This window comes from Chiroxiphia lanceolata, chromosome 2 (genome assembly GCF_009829145.1).
Source record: "Chiroxiphia lanceolata isolate bChiLan1 chromosome 2, bChiLan1.pri, whole genome shotgun sequence".
NCBI lineage: Eukaryota > Metazoa > Chordata > Aves > Passeriformes > Pipridae > Chiroxiphia > Chiroxiphia lanceolata.
Window position 1 is genome coordinate 89,863,700 of NC_045638.1, and position 20,523 is coordinate 89,884,222.

The window sequence follows — 20,523 nt, forward strand, 5'->3', positions numbered from 1 at the left end:
AGATGCCACCACCATTTTGACAAAGTAGGTAAAGTCTCCATCACTATTTTGTAGGACCTCGTAACTTTCTAGGAGTCAGGGACAACCATCTTTTGATAGCTGAATGGACTCTAGCACAGACAAATGACTCACCCAAAGTAACCCAGACAATCCAAGATGAAAAAAAGTTTTCACTTCCTAGTACACTGCGGTTTATTCAGGTCTTAATATTGCAGGCACAGTTATTGATAAACAGACCCACTCTTGCTGGAAACATTCCCACCTTAAGACTCTCAGCTCAGTAAACCCTATACGAGGCTCAGCAGATATCCACTTAGCTGAGTATGCTAAGATCCATATGTTTGTCTTCATCTGCCTTGACACTTTCATGTGTTACATCCTGTTAAGTAGATGGAAGATAATGCCACTGGTAGCTGGTAAGGATTTCCTTCCAATTAGAATAAAAATATGAAGCAAATGTAAACTGTATGGAGTCTGAATTGAAATGCTAAAGTTGGTTGTTGTACTTCTATGATTCTATGAATAAGATCTCCCCTCAGCCTTCTTTGCTTTAGAATAAACCATCCAGCTGTGTCAGTCTTTCCTCATAGATGTTGGAGACATGCTCCAGTCCTTTCATCATCTTTGTGGCCCTCTGTTGGACTCTCCAGTATGTCCATGTTTCTCTTGTACTGAGGAGCTCAGAACTGCACACGGTGTTCCCAGTGTGGCCTCCCCAGTGCTTAGTAGAGGTGAATGATCACCTCCCTCAACCTGTTGGCATTATTCTGTCTAATGTGCCCCAGGACACTATTTGCCTCCTTTGCAGCAAGGGCACACTGCTGGTCACATTCATTCTGATGTTCAAAAGGATTCCCAGGTCATTTTTTGCAAAGCTTCCTTTTAAGTGGGTCAGTCCCATGGTGTACTGGTGCATGGAGCTGTTCCTTCCCAGTTCCAGGTCTTTGACATTCTCCTTGTTGGACTTCACAAGGTTCCTGTCAGCCCATTTCTCCAGCCTGTCTTTGCCAGAACAAACATACACCTCAGAACATCTACCAGGAACCTGCTGCTCGCCAAGGCAAGGCTTAAGGTTTTCCGTTTGGGAAATCCCCACGGAAACACTTCAGTGCACCATATCATATCTGCATAGTGAGGTGGATGTTCAGAGCAGCCCATGGTTGCTGCGTGTGCTTCAGAGGTCATTCATATGGGCTCAGCAGCCTGTATGTCAGTCAAACCTTCAGACTGGGTAATAGTAACTTTGCATCAGGACCATCAGGCAGTCCTGTCAGACCTACTGCTCTGACTGCAATTCTGGACCAAGGATAAATTGACAATAGTAAATTGAAATATAATATAAATATATTACCATAAAGAGGATAAATTGAAAATTAATAAAATTTCTCTTCCTTTTTTGGAACAAAATCTCTATGTGTAAAAAAGTTTTCCAGCTGTGTGGAAATGCAATCTACTGTCCAACCCTTAATATTCACTGTTTTTATGCTGTTCAAACTCTGAGCCTGGCTCTGCTCTATTTGAACTGAAAGTTCCTTTTATTAAGGATTTGTCCACTGTTCCTCTCTTTGCAGTATGAAAGTGCAGAAGTGGGGAGGAAAACAAGTTTTTGATTCAGTTTCACACAATTAACTGTATACCTTTGACTCCTGTCTCTTGACTAGTTTGGTTAAATTTGGCCTATAAAACATGGCCTGCAACTAGTTCTTTCCAACAGAGAGAAGTAATGGCACAGGTACACACTTTTGGTCTAGTGCAGTACTAGAGGTTTATTTTCTCTGCTGGATTTACAGAAGCTGTAGTTGCATTTCACCCTCTTCTCTCCCACTCATAGTACTGAGAAGCAAAAAGAGAGGCTGCCACTGGGAAAAATCTGTTTATATATTTCTGTCAGTGAACATCAGGCTTCATTTTTTCAGTCCTTCTGATATCAGACAATGGAGATGCAGGGAATGGAAATGAAATCTGATGCTCAAAATTAAAGGAAAATTGATAGCTCACCCTCAAAGACCTGAAGACACCTGTTGTGATAAAGCTTTTGTTTGCTCTTACAGGACAAATAGGGAAAGACTAGGCCAGGGAATATGTCCAAGGTCTCACCTGGTCACAAACAGCAGCAATCTAACACATGTGGACTGAGAACGGATCTACCACTGAAGATAACTTACATTTATGGGCAAATCACCTTTGTGATGGTATGAAAAAGACAAGTCATTGCTCTTGTGTGAAGCTTTGGTTTGCAGGACAATGATCAATTCATGCCATTGATGAGATCGTCGTGAGATGAAAACGCACACAGGATTTATCTAAGTGATTTCTCACAGATCCATGGAGCACGAAATTCACAGCTGGAGGCATGAAAATGACCTTTCATCAGGACAGCACAATGTTGCACATGGCTGTTAGAGAAGACCCTGCAAGAGTCACAGAACAGAAGTGAGATTGAGAGAAAATGCTGAGATTGTCTCCTGGAGGCAAGAAAGAAAAAACATTTGATTGTGAAGGGTGTAGCCCAGAGGAAATGAAAGAACCCAACCTCCAAAAGGCAGCTGTTAGAAAATAAAATGTACACCGAAGAACCCACCTTCCCGCTACTACCAAGTAATTTTGCCATTGTGGAACCTAAATCAGAATGAAACATAGACATGATGCCTTGCAGTGGCAGTGATATCCACCAGCATGAGAATGGCAGCGCTGAGTGTTTCATGGAAAGATGATCACCTCCAAGGAGTTTGTAAGAATGGAAAGCTGGATTTAAGCAGGGGACTAAATCAAGTGCCTAGAGTACTGACCTACTGACAGTGAGATCTTGGGTGAGTTTCCTTGCTGGAGAGGCACTAGAAACTAACTTATTGTCTTAACTGTCATAAAAAGGAAAGGCCAGGCAAAGTCAATGGACCAAACCATAAATGTTTTCCCTCATGCAAAATGCTGAGTTTTGTCCAAGTAGAGACTGAGCTGAAATTAAGGTTCTGATGTGGGCTGGCACCAGTGCAGCAGCAAAGGGCAGGGTCCTCACACCCAGTGACACCAGCACTTGACAGAATTGGTGCAAGGTGGCTAAACCCAGTAAAGCCATATGCCTTTCTGACCGAGCATCTTTGTGGGTGGTGCAGGTAAATAAAATCCTTTGTCTGAGCAGCTGGAGGGAAGTAGGGAGTGCAATACTAATATTAGACCTGGTTTTCACAGGTACATGCCTTTACAAGGTGCAGGGCAGTAAAAAGCAGACCATATTGAGCTTAGTGCAGTACAGGTGACAGGAAGAAGAAAATCTGCCCAGGAAGAAAGGTCCTGAGATCTGGAGTATGAACTCTGGGTATTGTGGAACACCAGGCAATCTGAATTAGCACTGTTGTTTTTAAAATAGAATGAAACTCACTTGGTGTAATTGGATATGGAGCCATCTTCCCAAATCCATCCAGAGCTTGTGCTGTTCCTCAATCCAATCCAGAAACGTTCTGTTTGAATACGCTTGAACAGATCCTAGAAATGATGATGAATTACCAAGTGACTAATGACTAATGAAAGCCAAGCAGAGAATGGAGGTCAGGATAAGTAGAGAGAACAGAAAGCAAGATACATCCCTTTGCCTGATTGTTCCTTAAGTGCTTGACAATATGCTTACCCACACCTTCTATTCAGGAAGATCAGCCTTGCAAATCATGCCTGGAATAAAAACTATGTGTACACTCACAAGGAAGTAAGCATGCTTTCAGCGTCCTGGGGAGATTCTTCAAAGGACATTTCTCAGGGCAATATATATGAAACAACTGTTGTCGAATATGCAAGTTGAATATGAGTGCCCTGGCAGCCAGGAGAGCTAACCACATCCTGGGGGGCATCAGGCAAAGCATCGCCAGCTGGTCAAGGGAGGTCATTGTCCCGCTCTGCTCTTCACTGGGGCGGCCTCACCTTGAGTCATGTGTGCAGTTTTGGGCATCGAAATATAAAAAAGACATTAAGCTATTAGAGACATGTAGAGGAGGACCATAAGGTTGTTGAAGGGTCTGGAGAGGAAGCCATATGAGGAGCAGCTGAGGTCACTTGGTTTGTTCAGCCTGAATGAGACTGAGGGGAGACCTCATTGGAGCCCTCAACATCCTTGCGAGGGGAAGTGGAGGGGATGCTACAGATCTTTTTGCTCTCATGACCAGTGACAGGACTCAAGGAAAAGGCATGAAGTTGAGTAGGGGGAGGTTTAGGTTAGATATCAGGAAAAGGTTCACCCAAAGCATGGTTGGGTACTGGAACAGGTTCCCAGGGAAGTGGTCACAGCACCAAGCCTATCTGAGTTCAAGAAGTCTCTGGACAGTGCTCTCAGGCACATGGTGTGATTCTTGGGGCTGTCCTGTGCAGAGCCAGGAGCTGGACTCAATGATCCTGATGGATCCCTTTCAACTCAGCATATTCTATGATTCTATGAACTGCACCCCAATCTCCTGGAGTTTCCTACACACTTTATGTAGGAATGTTTGCCATTAGAATTAATATTAACACTGTACCATGGAGCTAGCTAGCAAGCTAATACGAAGTATTAACAATTACAGGTAAAATCAGGGCAGGGCAGGAAGTGCAGGCACTGACAGATGCGTAACAAACCCAGGATCAAAGCTCTTCAAATTTTATACAAACATTCCTCTTACTTTTTTGCAATGTTCATTTCCTTTTGGCTAAATTTTAACTCTTGTTTATTGTTAAAAGGTGAAGCCTGCAACAGAAACTTGGCCCTGAAGTAAATCCCCTGTCCCTCCCTTCCCTCAAAAAAAAAATAAAAGACAAAGCCAGGAGAGATAAGTTTTTCTTGTCCACCTTTGCAATGAAACCAAAGAACAGCAACCTTTCAGTTGTATGGCTGGGCTCCATCCTTATCTCCTGCTGTCATAACAAAGCTTCAGAGAAGACATCTTCACAGAGAAGCATTAACAAAGTTAGCTTGGTAAAGTCGTGGGAATAGGAGCAGCTTGAGGAACTACTTGAGTGTTGCTGGTGGTTTGGAGGTGACCGCGCTTCCCTGGCACACAGAGGTTGAGCAACCATAGCTCTTGCAGCATAAGGCATGGATAGCTAGGAAAGTCTCACTTAGATGGGTAAGTCTGAGCAGGGATGATGGGTAACACTCAAGCAGCAGAGATGGTAGTAAGAAAGCATCCAGACCAGGGAGGCTTTCTTTATGCAGAAAAACGGGTAATCTGGGGAAGATGCCTACTTCTTAAGGAGTCCAGATTTGTCTAAGCAAATGTGAAAGCCTGGTACATACTCCCAGTCAAGCAGAGACCTGGCTTTGTAAGCCCCCACAGAACATCATACAATGCAACTTCTGTCCAGGGACTGGAAGCTGTCCACGTTCATTGGACCCGAGCTAATAAGCCCTGACTTGCGCAAAACCAGATCAAGGCTTCTGCTCTACTTAAGCAGATGTGCCTCAGTGCCCCAGTAATCAGCACTACCCCTTTCTTTAGTGACCATACATGCCCTGCCCACGGTGGGCACCTGCAGTGGAACAGCTGGTTCCTCCTTTCACCAGCACAACTGAGGTATTTTGGCAGAGACGGGAAGTAAGCACTGAAAACAGATTGAGAAAGAAATATCCATGCATGAACACAGGGAATGGCATGGGTCACTGAGCAGGAGGAGCTGGAGCAGTTGCAGGGAGGAGAAGCATAGCTTTTGAAAAAGAAGCATTCCTTGAGAGTGGGGACGTACTGGTTTGTGAGCGATGAGTACGTGACTGCCTAGTGTCATAGTCATTTCCTATAATCACTCGATCAGCCTTATTGAGGACAGGAGGGGAGGTGGAGAGGAGCAGTGGAAAAGGTTGTCTCCTAACATTCTTCATAGGATGATTCTGAGTAGCTGACAGTGACCCTCATGTCTCCCTTCTCCCCTTTGCTTCTCTGCTTCCTGCAAACTTCTAAGGTGTATACTGAAACTGGCAGTGCACTGTAACATCAATTATAAGTCCTTCCTCTCATTTAAAGCCAAAACATTGCTGAAGTGACAACACTGCTTGGATGTCAATCCCTTAGTATCTGCAAGGAAATGGGAGATCCTCAAAGACTAAGAAAATCATTACCATTTCCCGGGTATCACTGATGACCAGGAGGTGAGCTCCCTGTGACCAGCAGGATACCTGGCTGGAATTCCAGTCCTTCTCCTCCTTGGAGAAGGAGTAGCAGCTCCCTCTGTAGGCCACCCACTCTTCAGGGCAGTGTGGGTAGGAGTCATCTGTAAAAGAAGTCAAAATATTAGCTTTTCTCTATCATTAACCAACAGAAATACATTTGTCAGCAAGGACCTACTAAAAAGCAACTCTTCTGGACAGTTGCAATGCAGAAAACACAAGCATCTGAAAACAACAATGCACAAACACAGATTCTCTGTGCAATTTCCAAATCTTCTTACAATAGCCACGTGCACTCTGATGCTGGTGCAAGCGCACGCTTGCACACACACACACACACACTCCCACCCAGGTTTCCACTGAACTACTCAGACATCCAATAACTAAAATTGGGTATCTGAAAGCAGATTACACTCTGTGGGTACACTGTGATTATGCCACACATCAGGTGAATGGATTTTAAGCAGATAACAGTAGGCTCCTCCACATGGTCTAGCACCTTCTGCACGCATGCAGAAGTGTAACAGACCTTACACGTTTGTTCTACAGTTTAACGCTATACTTACAGCTGGCAAGCCTACAAAAACTTTACAATATGTTTCACCATTCTTTGCCACAGGATTTGAAATGGGTTGCCTGGGGTCTGCACAAGGAATATATTCTTCAAAATATTCTGGATAGGCACTGGGTACATAAGGCTGGTAGAAACCTAGAATAGCTTCTGGTTTAACCCCGTATAATGAAGTTCCTGTACTTAGATGAGTCTCCAGCCCTTTGCTTTTGTTGCTCATTCTCAGCAATGCCTTGTGCACTTACTCATCTTCCAAATCAAAGCAATCACTAGGGAGGTGCTCAATATCCCAAAGCCTATAGCCAAGCCCAGCACAACTGCTGACCACAGATGAGGACCTGTAAAAGAGAAAAGAAATCACAGTGAGCAGGAGACACATGAAAACTGACTGCCGTTTTACATAGTTTGCTTTGTCCAGCGCATTTCCGTAAAGAATTGAACTCTTTAGAGCAACACTGTCTACACTCTGCCTATGGCTGACATCACTGCCACTGCCAGCCTACCTGGGGTCTCCCCATGCCCCTGCCCACTGGCCCAGGGTCCCATTTCAGCTGGGCTTGGGGCAATCAGTCCCTGCCTGAGCTTCTCAGGAGGTGCCCATCTCCAGATCAGCCGCAGCTCTGCCCCTTCCTGGCCACAGAGACAGCTGGTCCGACCCCTGTGGTGGCTGACCCCAGAAGAGGAAGCACCTACCACAAGTCAGCTGAAGCCCCCCCAGGCACCATGTGGAGCCTTATCCTGGCAGGAGCCTCCCAATAAACCTGCTCCTGCCTCAGCATTGAAGCTTGGGGTGGAAACACAGAGCTGTATTGCTACAGCCACCATGTTCGAGCTTAAATGTAAAAAGAAGCCCAAAGCTTTTCCCCTAGCTCTTTCAGCAACAGCAACAGGTTTAATCTTAGCATCCTTTTCACAGGCTTAGGGACATGGTCATGTTACATCTTCCCAGGATACTCCCAAGTCAGTTCTACGTTCTCATCTGCCTCTTCCATGGTGGGGTGGCAGGGTGGGAGAGCCAGCCTTGAAAACCTTGGGATGTCTGTCCCTCCACAATTTCACCACCACCACCTGCTGTTCAATTGCTGCCAGTGGCAGAGAGTGAGTCCTTGGGGCAGCCTCCACTGTAGTCCAGCACAGCTTCCTTTCAAAGGGCTGGTCAGGACTGACATGTAGAGATCTATGAGAAATAAATAATCTGGTTTTATTATAAGCAAATGAATTTAGTGGAAAACAGAAGGGGGTGGGGTTTTCTTTTTTTCATTTAATTCCAAGGGGTTTTTTAGGCATATCTTGAAAGCTGTAAGGTGGAAGGTCCTGTCTGGGCCTGACGCCAGGGAACCTCTGTGGTCGGGAATAGGGAAAAGCATAAAATTAAAAATGTACCCTCTGTGGTGTGGTTACCCGTTGTGTGTGGAGAGACTCCCCTGTACAACATACAGGGGGGGTACACCACAAATCAACCAAGAGGGAGGGTAACATCCCCTCCTGAGTCCGAGAAATTACCTTTTAAGGTAAAAAACCTGGAAATCACTGAGTATGTAACAGCTTATGTAACCAAGAGAATACAAAAGGCACGTGTTTCAAATGGCTGGTGTGCTTCTAGGCCTATGTGACTTAGGATTGCACCCAGCGCTGCAATAAAGAACTTCTTGCTGCACTTTTCCTTGTCCTGCAGGTATTTTTGCCATTTTCTTAAATTGAAAGCAAGGATTTTTCCTACAGATCTGCTCTTGTCCAGCAGGACATGTTAACCTCCAGGCTGCATGTTGCTTTCCCGTTGTCATCTCCTGCAGCTGTGTTTGACCTGAGAGGCATTCACTTCCCATAAAACATTTGAAATCTCACCACTAAAATCTCCTCTCATCCCAACTGAGGAGAGGATGACACAGCCACAGATGAATTCCAGGGGAGTTTGGTTTGCTTGTTTTATTAATCTCAATATGATAGCAGCACAGACAACAGGACTTTCTAAGAAGTAGTAAATGTGCAGTTAACTTATGTACTACATCCTGCTCTTGTGATGCTCCAGAGCCTTCAACCCAAATCCAACAACAAAGTCCCCATTGGATCTCATGAAATTTGAGGTGCTTCTCTCTTGGTCATGTCACAAGACCCAAAGAAACACACTTGATCTCTTGGTGGAGGCTGAAAACAAACGCATATCACGTATCAAGAATAGCATGGGAAAGACAAAGAAAGCCAGCACTAAAACAGAGGGGAAAGGGACTTCACTTAAAAAACAAGAATGTGTCCTTTAAATGCTGGAAGTTTTTTCAAATACAGAAAGTAGACCAAATCAGTAAATTAATAAATAGTAATTCATTTTGATCTTGAGCAGTTTGCAGGCTCACTAATGTTAAGGCCATTTTCTCATTTTTAGCAATATATTTAGACCTGCAATTTTGGCTAGAAGAAGTTTCTAAGGTAACAAGGGAGAGCATGAGGGAGTTTTGTTGTAAGCATCATTCTTTTGGTATAAAGATCTTTTCTAAGATAAAGGTTTTGTCGTGTTTCCTGAAGCTTGTAGGACTTCTAGCTGCCCAATAATAGTTAAAAAAATTACAACATTTCTTATTTTGTAAACTCATTATTAAATAACAAAACCCCACCCTTTTTCAGTTACAAAATCCAGAAAGACTTTTCAGTTACAACATAGGCCTTGGCTTCACACAAAGAGACAATAGGAGAATTGAAGGACTTGGACTGAGTCTGGAACTTGAACTTTGACCCTGCTCTCTATTCCTCTTGTAAGGTCATGTTTGTATCTCTGGTGACTTGGGTTTTGTCATCAGAATAAGCCTCAAGAGAATGTCAGCCTGAGGATAATGGATAGGGTGGAGATTCTTCTCTGCAGATTGCAACTGAAAACTAAGTAAAAGGAGATAAATATCTGTTGAAACATAGCTCTTGGTTCTGAGGTCATATTTCTGAGGATTTGCACTTGTTTTCCTTCCTCTCTTGCCTCTCCAAAGAAGCTATCTCCTGGATCCTTCAGATAACTGTTAACTGATTTTAGGGAAAACTACTGCCAGGACAAGGCTGGGATGACAGTCTGTGAAACTGTTAATCCTTAAATGTCAGCACCGAGCACCCGAGCTGGTGCCTCTCGGCAATGAATAGAGCAGTTCTCTATTGTTTTAGACCAACTGCAGAAAAAAGGAAATGACAAACACATCACCCAGGCTAACACGGTCTTAAGTGACTACTGGACTGACATTTTAGTACTGCAGCACATCTAAGACTCTCTGGAAGCCAAACAGAAGACACAACCAAGGCAACTTTTTGTTTGTTTAATCAGACGACTGATCTATATGTCCGTGATAGTGTGCCACAGAGACGACTACAAAGTCAGCAAGAGTGTGCATTTGAACAGAGAAGAAATGCCTGAGAGAGAGAACGCCTCTCAAAAGTGATGGAGGCAGGGACAGAGTTGAATATAAAGATCTTCTAAAGAAAGGTACTTGAACTGATCTCCTTAGGGACCCCTTGCATGCTGAAGAGAGTTGAGAAATAATCAAATAATATACACAGAAAATGTGTTCAAAGATCAGCTTCCTTATTTTAGGTTCTCTGACTTTAGCTCAAAAAGATGAGGGTACATGAAAGACTGTGAAAAGGAGGAATATTAAAAAGAAAAATGCAAACATCTCAAGAGATGTCACTGTGTTTTCAGATGAAAACACGTGCAAAAGCAAGACTGCTTTCCAAGCAGATCAAGTGTGAGTACTAGAGAGAAACTTGGGGGCTTCTGTGCTGGCTTTGTTTCCATAGCACAGCAAGTGACCAGGCAGCAGTAACCACCACAGGTATATGCAGTTATTCTGATCAGAGCGTAGAAATCTTGTATCCCACAGTAAGAGCCCCTCCGCTGTAACAACTGCGAAAAAAATTAAGTTGAACCATCAATGTTGCAGCCAATGCAACACAACTCATCTGAAGTACACAGGTATTTCATAGAATCATAGAATCATAGAACAGTTTGGGTTGGAAAGGACCTTAAGATCATCCAGTTCCAACCCCTTCAATATTTTGCAAGGAGACACTTACAAAGAATGACCATCAGTGCAAAATCTCACTCTTCTAAGGTGGCATTTCTCAACTAAGCAGCCAGAGGCATTGCTCAGTGTGACACTGACAAGGCCTATCAGGGGTAAGGGAGGGAAAATAAGGGAAGAAAAAATTTAAGGAAAGCACTAAAGAAATCTTCCTGATAGTAAGATGCCCTGCAGAACTGTCTCAAGGCAAAAGCTGAAAACTTGCTCACTGGGAGGTATATAAAACTAGAACACAGAAAACAAAAAAAAAATCTATTACAAAAGAATCCTGCATAGCCCCAGGGGAAAGAGGCTGGATGATATCATATGCCTTCTCTGTCTCTGATCTCTGATTACCATATGCCTCTAATTTATCTGCATTCCCATCTTGCCTTCCCTTCAAAGAACTATTGCTCACAATCTCCTATTGCTGACAAGCAGACAACCTTAAACCTCTTGTGGACAAAAGGATGCCTGGGTTGAATGCCCAGGCATAGACACCGAAAGAGGTCTGACACAGAGAAGGAGGGGGACAACAACGGGTCTCTAACCCATCAGCTTTTTCACATTAAAATATTCACAGTAATTTTAGAACCAAAGCAACAGCACCCTAAGCTGGCACTACGAATCAGTGGCCAGCTCAGAGGGTTTCTGTTAGATCTTGCTTGCACTCAAAATAAAATCTTTTGTTGACTGACCTCACCTGGCTTTCTTACCTCTTTTTTCCTGTGAAGCTTTGGCCCTCGGTGGAGAAGCCTGAGAGAATCTGACAGAAGTATACGTTACCTCCTCACTCATATCAGCTGCAGAAGTTTCTGATCTGCTTCCCTCCATGCCAAAGCAAAGAGTGAGCACAAGATGTTTCGATCAGGCTGTTGAACAACAGGGCTCCATACCTGCAAAACAGGAAATCTGAGGCTATATTCGAAAGACAAGTAATGTGAAGTTGCAACCTCCATCTTCAGCTGCTCAAGACGACCAAATTTACAACAGAATGGAAAGCAGTGTAACTGCAGCAACTTCCATTTCCTAATCTGATGAAGGATGTTTTAAAAATAACTGCTGGTGAAAAAGGTGATTAATCACCAAGCTCATGAGTATTTTAATTGTTGCCAATGCAAGAGGGCACGGTTACACTGATGCAGTAACTGGGAGGATGTGCGCTGCTCTGAGGAGCTTCCTCTCAGGGTCAGAAGCAGGTGGATAACGAGAGCACAAGCTAAGAAGGTGAATAGCATGTGCACAAGATGAAAAGTGCGATAAGCAATGGCTATGGCAAACTGGCAGCCCAGCTGCTGTCAAAAGGGAAGTAGAGGTGGACAGTATGGGTTTGAGAAGGAAGCCTTATGAGCTCTCGACACTTCTACTAGGAACTGTTTCTACACCAAATACCAGTGTGAATATGCTTGTGACACAAGGCAGACACTGGCATCCCTCAAGGCTCTCTGAGTCAACACCTTAACAGCATCAGTATGAGAGAGATATGGACATGCTGGAGAGAGTCTAGCAAGGAGCCACAAAGATGATGGACTGCAGCATCTCTTCTATGAGGAAAGGCTGAGAGATCTGGGACTGTTTAGCCTGAAGAAGAGACATCTTGGAGAGGATCTAATTAATGTATATAAATTTCTGAAGGAAGGTTACAAGAAGAGTCAAAATCTTTTTAGTGGTGCCCACTGACAGGAAAAGAAGCAATGGGCACAAACTGAAACACAGAAGTTCTTCTCTCTGAACATCAGGAAACGCTTTTTTACTGTGAGGGTGATCAAACACTGACAGAGGTTGGCCAGAAAGGTTGAGGTGTCTCCCTCAATAGAGAGTGGTCTGGACACAGTCCTGGGCTGTAGGTGGACCAGGCTGTAGATGGCCTGTCTTGAGCAGGGGGTTGGACCATAAGACTTTGAGAGATCCCTTCCCAATGCAATCATTTTGTGACTCTGTGGCTTTTGAAGTACTGACCATTGATGAGAATAATTCAAGTTGCACCGGAGGAGGTTTAGATTGGATGTTGGGAAAAATTTCTTCACCAAAAGAATTATCAAGCACTGGGACAGCTGCCCGGGGAAGTGGTTGCATGACTATCCCTGAAAATTTTTAAAAAAGATGCAGATGTGAAGCTTAGGGACATGGTTTAGTGGTGGGCTTGGCAGTGTCAGGTTAATGGTTGAACTCGATGATCTTAAGGGTCTTTTCCAGTCTAAAAGATTCTTTGATTCTATGGTGGGGACTACTGATGCTTCTAGCACCCTGAGAAACCTCTTAGCCGCATAGCTGGCTGATTTTTGTTTTAATCCGGATTCTGATCCTTTCCATTTCATGCTCAGAATGGGGATGTTTGCCTGGCTCAGGGTGCACATCTTCAGCACAGTACAGTACATGTAATTTACCAGAATTGTTTGGGCATTCTCAACAAAGTAGTTGAGATGACTGCTATTCCCAACAGGGATGATTGTTACGCGTCCTGGTGACATGCTCTAATTTGAGAAATGATTGCATGGGAGGATGCTTAGTTTGATACAGTATTGTGGCCAATTTGTTACAATGCACGTGTCTAGGAAGGCATGAACTGGATATTTCTGCAGATTTCTCCACTTGCCTCTAAGGGTGACATGTAGCACCCACAAAATTCCTTGCAATCATGGGTAGAGCCTGTAGACAGCAAGATAGGGAGTCTGTGCTTGAAGGGAAAGGGAAGGCAGAAGACAGAAGGAAGAGGAAGAAAGTCTTTCCTGAATGCTTTGAGTGGATAATACAGAAGTCTAAAGAGAGCTCTCAAGCCCAGAGAGCTACTACACTTGCAAGGATAACTTAGCTGGGAATACAATCTGTGTGGCTGAAAAGAAGCCAACAGGATTCAGACAGAGCCTAAGTGCCCAGACCAAGGGGAAAAGGCCCTACAGCTGCCTACAGGACCAGAGTGACCATAAAGACAGTGCCATTTGTGAAGAACTGGAGAAGTAAAAGCTGGCAAGAAAGAACTAAGAGCTCTGTTTTGATGTGGTTTACCATTTTTTCTCAAATATCAGCAGTAAGTTGAATTCTTAGTTTCAACAGGAAGTAGAGAGGGAACAGTCAACCGTAGGAGGTGGGCAGGCAACACACAGTTAAGAGCTAAGTGTGAATAAATAAGTCTGACTTTTGCAGCTGTGCCATACTCCCAGTGGAATCACAGCAGGACTAAATCAATCAGTTTTCCAGGAGCCAACAATGCCCCCAGTTCTTCACTGCTGAAGCAGCATACCATGGGGAAATCTCCCAAACTTCTCTCAAACAAGTGGCTTCTCTAGCATGTTGCTAAGTTCCCTAAACACCACATTTCTTTCTTAAGTAAAAGATGCAAAAGCCTCAGAACTCTGACAAGGAACATCTGTCCCTTCCAGCAACAGACCCCTGGGAAGTGGCCTCTCTTATCATTGCAGTGGGAGCATCACTTAAGGAGATAAATGTCCTTTAAATGGGCCAGTCTCAAATAATTTATAGCTTTATGAATCACACCCAAGATGCTCAAGTCCACCACCCTTGTGCACTATCAGCTGGACCTGGAATTCCTCTGCAGTGGCAAAACTTGCAGGAGCTGGGAGAGACACCTTCATTCCAAAGTATAACAAAACATGGACATACTGGAAAGAGTCTACCACAGAGATACAAAGTGGGGACAAGATCAGAAGGATCGAGAACACAAAGCAGTTTTGTGAACTGGTCTAGACCCCTCGCTCGTTTAACACTCTGGAGGCACCCGGTGGGGATGGCAAAGCCCAAGGACAAACTGCTGGACCACCACTGCCTCCGGCAGCGGGAACGAGGAGAGCGCTGTCGCCAGGAAGCCTGCCTGCTGCTGTACCCGAGACAGAAGAGGGAAGAGTGCGACTTCCAGCTGGGAAAGCCACAACGCACTTGAATGAGGTGACTTCCAGCCAGCAGCCCAGCGACCACCACCCCGCGGGACCGCGTCTCACCGCCCCTCACCGACACCTCTCCCTCCCACTGCCTCCAAAGGGCCGCCCCCCACCCGGGGGCTCGCCCTTTCCGCCGGCCCTCGCAGCTCATTGGACGGGAAGCGAGGGGAGGCGGGGCCCCGGCGCCCTCCAGTCCCCGCCCATTGGGCGGAGGAGGGAAGTGGGCGGGGCCCGGCGCAGCCCGGCGCTCCCCGCCGCGCTCCATTCGCTGCGGGGCTGGTCCTGGGCGGGCGATCCCGGCGGCTCCCGGGCTCCCATTGGTGGCGGCGCGAGTTCCGCCACGCTCTTTCCGGCTGGCGGGGCGGGCGAGGGAGCCGGCCGGGACGTGGAGGAGGCCGGTGTCGCCCGTGCCTGCGCCCTGCGACCCGCCCAGCATGGCATACCCGTGACCCTTGGGTCTCTCTTCCCTGCAGGCGGTGGCACCTGTGTCCGTGCGCGGCGGAGAGGACGCGGGGGCGGCCACAGGTGGGTGCGCGGGGCTGGGGCTGGGGCTGGGGCTGAGGCTGAGGCTGGGGCTGGGGCTGGGACGGTGCGGAGCGGGGCACGGCGAGGGGGAGCCGCAGGGGCGAGCGCGGGACAGCGGCCGGGGGGGCCCGGCCGGGGTCGCTTCCGGCGGCCCGCGGCAGGTTCCCGGGAGGAGCCGTGTCCAGTGTTGGGGGCAGGGACCTGCCTGTGGCCTCGGGAGAGGCGAGTCACGAGCCCTCGTGTCACGGGCTTCCTCATTTCAGCGAGCGCGCACTGGAGCAGGCTGCCCAGAGAGGCTGTGGAGTTTCCCTCACTGGGGATATTCCAGAGCCGCCTGGACGCCATCCTGTGCATTGTGCTCTAGGACGGCCCTGCTTGTGCGAGGAGCTTGGACTGATTCTGTGGTTTAGGCGTTTCTAACCTTGTGTTGGCGCCTGGCCCCCGTGGGAAGCAGAGCCCCAGCTCGGCAGTGTCCGGCAGGGATGCGGGGAAACCATTGGGTTCAGTCAGATGGGTTCTATGCCCGTCTGCAGCCGGGCGATTGTTTAATTGAGGGTCTCCCGGCTGCCTTCCCGCCAGCACGTGGGGCTTTACCAAAATCTGCGGCAGGAGAATTTGTTGCACCGCGCTGGTGGGCTCGTGCAATCATTGAATGTTTTGTATGTGATTTTAGCATGAACCTGAAAGCCAGGTCTTCTGGATTTTATTATTGTTATCATTACAGCTTCGTTGCTTGGATCTCACACAGGATGTCTTGCTTTCCTCCTTCCCTTGTGAAAACAGAAGAAAACTTCTGTGAAGTTGCAGCTTAGCAGTATTAAACACTTTCAAATTCTCAGCTAAAGTAGTACTAGAAAGATAATTATTAAGATTAAGCCACTTGAACAAACAGAGCCTGACTAATCACAGTGGGTCTTTCCTGTGAGCTCTTTACTTGAGATCTGTGAAGAGGATTGATTAGAGGCCTGATAAATAATTTTCTGCTGACTGGCTTCTCAGTGCAATGCAATAACAGTGGCTTATGCCTGAAAATTACTCCAGTGTTCAGCCTGCTGTACTCTGGTCTGGCAGCTAACTAGTGTGCTAATTAGCAGCAAAACGTTTTGAGGTCCCAAGGGAAAATTCAGAAAAGAGTCCCAAGTGGGCCAAGTGAATTGCCTTTGGCCACGTAAGAGACTCAGATTTAGTGTCTCTTGGGAACTGTGAGTTGTTTCTAGACTTCACCTTCTCCTTTTTGCAGTCAGGACTGAGGAAGTGGCTAATCATTGACTCCGTGACCCTGAAGTTAGTTTGCAGGGGGCTGAAACAGTTAATCCTCTGTGTTCCCTGTGGCTTGTGTCCAGGATGCCATCACCTTGCCATACCTCTGCCTTGCTGCTGGTCTTTATGGCCCTGGCTGTAGCGGGGGCTGAGCAGCCTGAAGAGAGGAGCTGTGATGTGATTGGTGATGAAAGCAGTGAGTCACAAATGGAAAGAGCCCTGCTGAAGAAACTGGAGCCCCTGAGCCACATGAGGTACAGTACAACACCCTGCAGGCCTCGGGGCTGTGCAGTGCCAGCCCTTGGGCCAGAAGGAGGGGAAGATTTGGGGTAGGACTGCAAAATGGGCTCCCCCGTCTGTATGGACTCTGACTTTTGCAGGTCTGAAGTGCCTGCTGCTCTGAGAATTGTTCTTTGTAATCCGATGGGCAGTCTGTTCTGTCCTTACCCTGCTGCAGGTTTAATGTGACTGTGGAGAAAGGCAAAACGGAAAACTACGTCTACCAATTCAGGGTGTGCAGGGAGGTCAACAGCACCTCTCACGATTATGGTGGCCTGGTGCAAACAGATAGACAGAACGGAAAGACCACAGTGATAGGAAGAATCAATGAAACCCAGGTCTTCAATGGAAGTAAGATTCCACTCCACACTTCTTACTCAGCAGCTGCCTTTTGCCTCCTGATCTGGATTTGCAGCCTGTATGTTTCTCTCCTGGCAGGTGACTGGATCATGCTGATTTATAAAGGAGGTGATTCATATGGCACTCACTGCAGTGGTGAGAAGAGACGAGCTGTGATAATGATTTCTTGCAAGCGAGGAGTTACAGCGGTGAGTGACATATGAGGTGGGAGAGGATCAGGAGGCTGCCAGACAAGTAGTTGTTTGTAAGCAGAAGGGCTTTGAGGGGCCAGCAAGGTGTCCTCTAGTATCTGTTGCCTAGCTGCACCAGCAATGGTAAAACTGTCTCCTGGTGAAATTCAATGTGCCTGGGCATGTTTTCACATGACTTAACTTCTCCAAATTACAGAGTTCATTCAGCATTATTTCTGAAGAGCGGGAAAAGGAGCAGGAATGTTTCTACCTCTTTGAGATGGACAGCAGTGTGGCTTGTCCAGCTGAGAATTCCCACCTCAGCGTTGGCTCCATTCTACTGATCACGTGAGTCATTGGAAGAGCTGTTTGTGCCTAGGCCATAATCTCCAGTGCTATTTAGAAACCTCACAAATGCTATAGTAGACTAACTAATTGTAGTATACCTACCCACAGCCACCATTAGATGTTACTATGCCTCTGAGCTTTTTGGACAAAAGCTCTTGCTCTAAGCATGATGCAGGGCTGCTCTGTTCCCTGTAAAGAGTCTCCTTCATAGCTTACAGACAAATGCACTTAAACATGGAGATGTGACTTCCTAAAAATGTATAATGGCTCTCTGCTAGAGCTCGGAATTCAGACTAGGAGTCTTGACTCGTTTTCTGTGTTTGTGCTTAGAGGCACTGCTTCACATAGTGCTGCTAAAAGATTTATACTATCAAATCGATAATTTGGGGACCTTAGCTCTGCTCTTGAGTGGTGCTCAGATGCTTGCTCTAATGCCAATATGAGGTAGGTAGCTGGGTTGAAATAGATTGTCTATAGGATTTCTTCAGCTTTGATTTATTTATTTATTTATTTTAATTCTGCATTCCAGGTTTGCCTCACTGATTGCAGTCTACATCATTGGTGGGTTCCTCTACCAGCGCCTTGTAGTGGGAGCAAAGGGCATGGAGCAGTTTCCTCACTTTGCCTTCTGGCAAGATCTGGGCAATTTGGTGGCGGTGAGTGAAAATCCCTATATATTCCCAGCCTGGCACCTGTATTAGGAGAAAATGGCAGACTATGTCTCTTGGGTAGACCTACTGCCAGAGTGATGTACTTTGAAGCAGAAGATATCTGTTTCATTTTTCTTGAGTATTCTATTTTTGAATCCTTGCCAAGACCGATTCCCTGCCACTATCCTGCAACTGCTACATAACTGGAACACATACTTTTTAGGGGTTAATGCTTTCCAGAGAGAAATGTTCACCTGGGGACTGTGAAATACTCATGTCCGACCTCCCTGAAACCCTCCCTTGGTCATTATAGGCAGTGCCATTTATCCCTCGTGCTTGCCTTGGCCTGGTGTTGCTGCACACTGTTAATCAATATGCCCAGAGCTTTCATGACCGAATAGGATGTTTTTATGTCAAGACAAGTTTTGGGGACATGTCTTAGGTAGCACAGCGATAGGCATAACCCCTTAGCAAAAGAGAAGTCACAGGAGCCGCTTTGCTTTGGATGCAGAGTCTGATGCTGGTGTCATGTCCTGTGCTTGTAGGACGGCTGTGACTTTGTGTGCCGATCCAAGCCTCGAAACGCGCCAGCCGCATACCGTGGTGTGGGGGATGACCAGCTGGGTGAGGAGTCAGAAGAACGGGATGACCACTTGCTACCAATGTGATAGGCTTTCCACACCGAGTTCTTTTCTCCCCATCTTCCCAGTGCTTGTTTAGCCGGGTGCCTCCCAGCCAGTTCTCCTTCTCTCACTTCTGATTTTCTTTACACTGCTTCTACCGTCTCCGGTGTGTTGAGTCCCATGGATGCCTCTGAATGTGAACAGCACTGGTCCCTGATGGTGTGTCTTACAAATATAATACTGGTTTTAAGTTTTTAAATATGCAGCAAAGCTGGGGGAGAAGTGCTGAGAGTTGAGTAGAGACAACAAGAAAGCAATATGAGTTTTCAGCACTGAGCAGGAATGGGAGATGAATCACTGAGAGGAAAAAAGGGCCATGGATGGGTGCAGAAAGGGGAAGGAAAAAAGGCCATGTGTTAAAACAGGTGACACTGTAAAAGGCATATTTTGTCTTTTTTTCTTTTTTTCTCTAGGGTTTACACTGGAATTATTTTTCTTTGAATGCATTTTCAGCTTTTCTAGCTTCTGCACTGTTACACAGTTTCTGCTGGCATAACTGGCACAGAGTGCTCTATGCCAAACTCTGGGGGCGGAAGAGGCATTAGCACCTGTGCAGTCTTTTGTTTTACTAATGACAAAGTATTGAGAAGTATGCGCTGGTTTCCTTCAACAGCTGTAAAGGGATGCATGCCAGCCTCTCAGACTGGAGAGAGGCAATGCTAAAAAGATATAGGAGTTAAATACAGTCTCATGACTTCAGTTCAGTCAAAATATTGTCTCTGTCTTCTCAATCATTGAGAAGCAAAAGGAAACGATGTGCTGCTAAGGAGAAGGAACATTTGCTGAAACTGAACTGACATTAAGACAAAATGAGACAGGTAGCTGCCATTTGAGTTCTGATACAAGCTTCCCAAGGTGACTGCCCACACAGCACAGTCACTGTCAGCATTGTGATTTCACGCTTGCCAGAAGTTCCTTGTTTGGCAGAGGGTTTTCCTGTGAAGCTATCAGAATTTATTTTTATATAATAGGAACCACGGAAGCCCAGGATAAGAATGGTAACACATTGAAAACTGCATAAGGGACTCTTGCACTTACTTGGTCAACTTTCATAAATTACTGTCCCCTTAAGCATGGTGCAGGCCAGTCTTAATACACTTGCCCTGTGCAGATGGTACTTACATGCTGCCAATGTCTGGGAGTGAGAGATCTTCTCTTGGGGCCCTGGTGAAAAGCAGGTACAGGTGAGTTACAGACTTACGGGGAACCTTCTGGAACTTGGCACCTTGATTCTTAATTGCTTTTTATTTGAGAGGCTACACTCCGAGCAATCCCCTTCTACCCTGTTGTGGACTGGCAGGAGAACTGCCCTCAGTCTTGAGGGCAGAGACTGTGAACAAGCAAGCCACTACTGTTAACAGCAGAGTACAGACAAGATTCACGTATTTTTAATGCTGTCTGAACAACGACGTTGAGAGAAAAGGGGTAGCCCTGCTTTTTTGCTGGGTTTAGAGTGGGCAAACAATTCCTGCTTTCTTTGACTTTTGTTACAGTCTCAGTCTTTCTCATAACATGGGAAAAATAGGAAGTCTGTTGTAACTGTTTTTCATGGTGGTGTTTAAGGTAATTTTTTTTGTACAAAACACAACTTTCAAAAATAAAGTGACCAAAAAACCTTATGAAGTG

The 20,523-nt window shown here is 45.9% G+C and overlaps 2 protein-coding genes across 5 annotated transcripts; one reads left to right on the forward strand and one right to left on the reverse strand.

Annotated features, from left to right (window-relative positions):
* Positions 1-1,744: 1,744 nt before the first annotated feature.
* On the reverse strand, positions 1,745-16,518 carry KLRG1 (killer cell lectin like receptor G1). Of its 4 annotated transcripts, none has more exons than XM_032678740.1 (6): positions 16,372-16,518; positions 11,443-11,622; positions 6,938-7,030; positions 6,074-6,225; positions 3,380-3,483; positions 1,745-2,411 (listed from the first exon to the last, which is right to left on the reverse strand). In XM_032678740.1, exons 2-6 carry the CDS (start codon positions 11,558-11,560, stop codon positions 2,300-2,302), a joined length of 579 nt encoding a protein of 192 aa, XP_032534631.1. In that variant the 5' UTR covers positions 11,561-11,622; positions 16,372-16,518; the 3' UTR covers positions 1,745-2,299. The 4 variants fall into 4 exon arrangements, with proteins under 4 accessions (XP_032534631.1, XP_032534630.1, XP_032534629.1 ...); XM_032678739.1 differs by lacking the exon at positions 16,372-16,518 and adding an exon at positions 14,697-14,766; XM_032678738.1 differs by lacking the exon at positions 16,372-16,518 and adding an exon at positions 14,568-14,746.
* M6PR (mannose-6-phosphate receptor, cation dependent) lies at positions 14,950-20,516 on the forward strand. The gene is made up of 7 exons (XM_032678736.1): positions 14,950-15,147; positions 16,491-16,661; positions 16,865-17,037; positions 17,125-17,234; positions 17,434-17,564; positions 18,094-18,220; positions 18,760-20,516. Exons 2-7 carry the CDS (start codon positions 16,492-16,494, stop codon positions 18,880-18,882), a joined length of 834 nt encoding a protein of 277 aa, XP_032534627.1. The 5' UTR covers positions 14,950-15,147; position 16,491; the 3' UTR covers positions 18,883-20,516.
* Positions 20,517-20,523: the final 7 nt, after the last annotated feature.

What these genes read in the sequence shown, in the direction of transcription:
- KLRG1 (XM_032678740.1), bottom strand. Translation starts at nt 11,560, where the DNA reads ATGGAGGGAAGCAGATCAGAAACTTCTGCAGCTGATATGAGTGAGGAG. An exon ending in AGCTTCACAGGAAAAAAGAG is followed by an intron (nt 7,031 to 11,442) that starts GTAAGAAAGCCA and finishes TCTCTTTTACAG; the next exon opens with GTCCTCATCTGTGGTCAGCA. An exon ending in TCAGTGATACCCGGGAAATG is followed by an intron (nt 3,484 to 6,073) that starts GTAATGATTTTC and finishes CATCATTTCTAG; the next exon opens with GATCTGTTCAAGCGTATTCA.
- M6PR (XM_032678736.1), top strand. Translation starts at nt 16,492, where the DNA reads ATGCCATCACCTTGCCATACCTCTGCCTTGCTGCTGGTCTTTATGGCC. An exon ending in GGCTCCATTCTACTGATCAC is followed by an intron (nt 17,565 to 18,093) that starts GTGAGTCATTGG and finishes TCTGCATTCCAG; the next exon opens with GTTTGCCTCACTGATTGCAG. An exon ending in ATCTGGGCAATTTGGTGGCG is followed by an intron (nt 18,221 to 18,759) that starts GTGAGTGAAAAT and finishes CTGTGCTTGTAG; the next exon opens with GACGGCTGTGACTTTGTGTG.